The sequence below is a fragment of the Culex quinquefasciatus genome, chromosome 2, assembly GCF_015732765.1.
Source record: "Culex quinquefasciatus strain JHB chromosome 2, VPISU_Cqui_1.0_pri_paternal, whole genome shotgun sequence".
Lineage (NCBI taxonomy): Eukaryota > Metazoa > Arthropoda > Insecta > Diptera > Culicidae > Culex > Culex quinquefasciatus.
The window spans coordinates 107624531-107626546 of NC_051862.1; the positions used below are offsets into that span (position 1 = coordinate 107624531).

General features: G+C 55.3%; 1 protein-coding gene across 1 annotated transcript; it reads left to right on the top strand.

Annotated features, from left to right (window-relative positions):
- On the top strand, positions 1 to 1661 carry LOC6051968. Its single transcript, XM_038250629.1, has 3 exons — positions 1 to 396; positions 967 to 1320; positions 1381 to 1661. Exons 1-3 carry the CDS (start codon positions 1 to 3, stop codon positions 1501 to 1503), a joined length of 873 nt encoding a protein of 290 aa, XP_038106557.1. The 3' UTR covers positions 1504 to 1661.
- The last annotated feature ends 355 nt before the right edge of the window (positions 1662 to 2016 follow it).

Genomic DNA, 2016 nt, shown 5'->3' on the forward strand with positions numbered 1-2016 from the left:
ATGCGACGTGCAACAGCACCTGGAACCTGCGCCAGCTGCGGCAGCAGTACAAAAATCCACACTGGGGCACCACAGCTGCTGAATCCATGCTACTGTCTGAGTGATGAGTCCGACAGGGATGAGGGCAATTCGGTGCGGATGATGAAGGCGAAGAAGGTCAACTGGGGCGGAGCGACGACGACGAATGCGGGTGGGAAAGTGACATCGGTCAATCCAGGGTTGGCGGCTGAGTCGAGCGAAAACAGCAACACAAGCTGTATGAGCTCCAACACAAGCTTAATTCCGCACTCGTTCTCCGTGGGGGAGATCTGGAAGATCCACACCAACCTTAAGTCGTCCAATCTACCTCAACGATTTCCGGCAGCAAAAGGCAGCAGCAGGAAAACGCTGATCGCGGTCGCGCCTGGGCAACAAATGCTCCTCCAGCGTGAGCAGAGACCAGGAGGTTACGGCCACTTCAAACGAGACGCCCAAGCCGGCCGCTGGAGCTTAAAAAGATGGTGCTGTTGATTACGCCGATGGTACCGGTACAGCTGCCGGAGGTTCGGAGTGACGAAGACGACGGGGATCCGAGTCCACCGGCCACAGGGTTTCAGCGGCCAATTCGCTGACGAGGAAGCATGCGACAGCTCATTTTGGCAACCGGAAAGTACCGTGCGAACTAGATCCGGCTCCGATCGGCAAGAACGCATCCGCCTGGATAGAGGAAATGTTCCAGGCCATGATCCGAGGTGATGACCGAAAGTGGCAAACAGTTTGTAGCGTACCTGTCAATGAAGGAACGCATGAGAAGTGACGTCACGACCTGGTCGAAGAAACTTTTCCGAGGACGACAAGGAGTACCAATACTACAGCCTTCAACAATCTTATTTAAGGACACATGACTAACTAGTTCTAACTACTAACAATTCTATCCCTTTCACAGAAGACAAATTCTCCGCCGACCAGACGCCTGCTCCATCCTAGTGGAACTCGCACATCACCGACTCCCTGCCCGCCGCCAAATACAGCTTCCAGACCACGCACGGTCTCGTCCAGACGCATCCGTCCTTTGGAAAGACCGGCCCATCAGCCCTCCCACTAACCGTGGGACCACGAGCAAGCAGCAGTCCCCAGTTGGCCAGCGGGATCCCATCTATCGCCAACCCGAACTCCCGGTCACCGTTCCGTCAGCCGTACTTTAGCACCAGTGATACACCGAACTCCGCCGCAATCCCAGCTTGTGCACCCGGACGAGTGTGTCCGAGCAGGCCGCGAAGGAAAACCACCGAGGATCGGCTACTATCAATTTACCGTCGAGGACTACACCGTGCTGGAAGCGTAAGTTCATCGAACTTCCAAAAACCAACTTTTTCAAGACTAACTTCTTCTCTTCTCTAGTGCAGGCAGGCCGAGGAGGTCGGTCGGAGCGATCAAAGCGATTTGATTCCAAGCTGGTGGACACGTACTTCGATGATGTTGGTGGAATGGCCAAAATTTTGCGCGAGTTTTTGCTGCACGTGAAGCACCCGGAGTGCCGCCTCCGCGTGGATTTGTGCTCGGGGCAGACGTTGCTTTCGCACGCTATCGCTGGTCAGCTTAAGATTGGACTGGCCACAAAGTTGGTCGCGGAGGTTTCCAGCGAGTTGTAGCCAGGCATCCGGGAGGTGTTCAAGCAGGCAGCGATCCTCTCGTCGTGACTACTTTTCATCGACGAGAACAACGCCATCTCGGCGAACCGCGTCACCGCAGAAGGACATTGAACTAAGAGTCGTTGCCCAGCTGCTAAGTAGCTTGCACGGCGCAAATCGAAAGCGGTGACGAGGTGCTCGTCATCGGTGCCACCAACTGGCCGGATGCGCTTGAACCGGCCCTGCGTCGCGTCGGTCGCTTTGACTAGGAAATCTCGCTCGGAATTCAGAAGCGCGAAGCGCGCTCAGATTCTGAAAATCATCTGCAAAAACCTCAAATTCGAGCAGACCATGGACTACGACGAAAACGCCAATCTAGCTCCCGGTTACGTCGCAGCAGTCACAA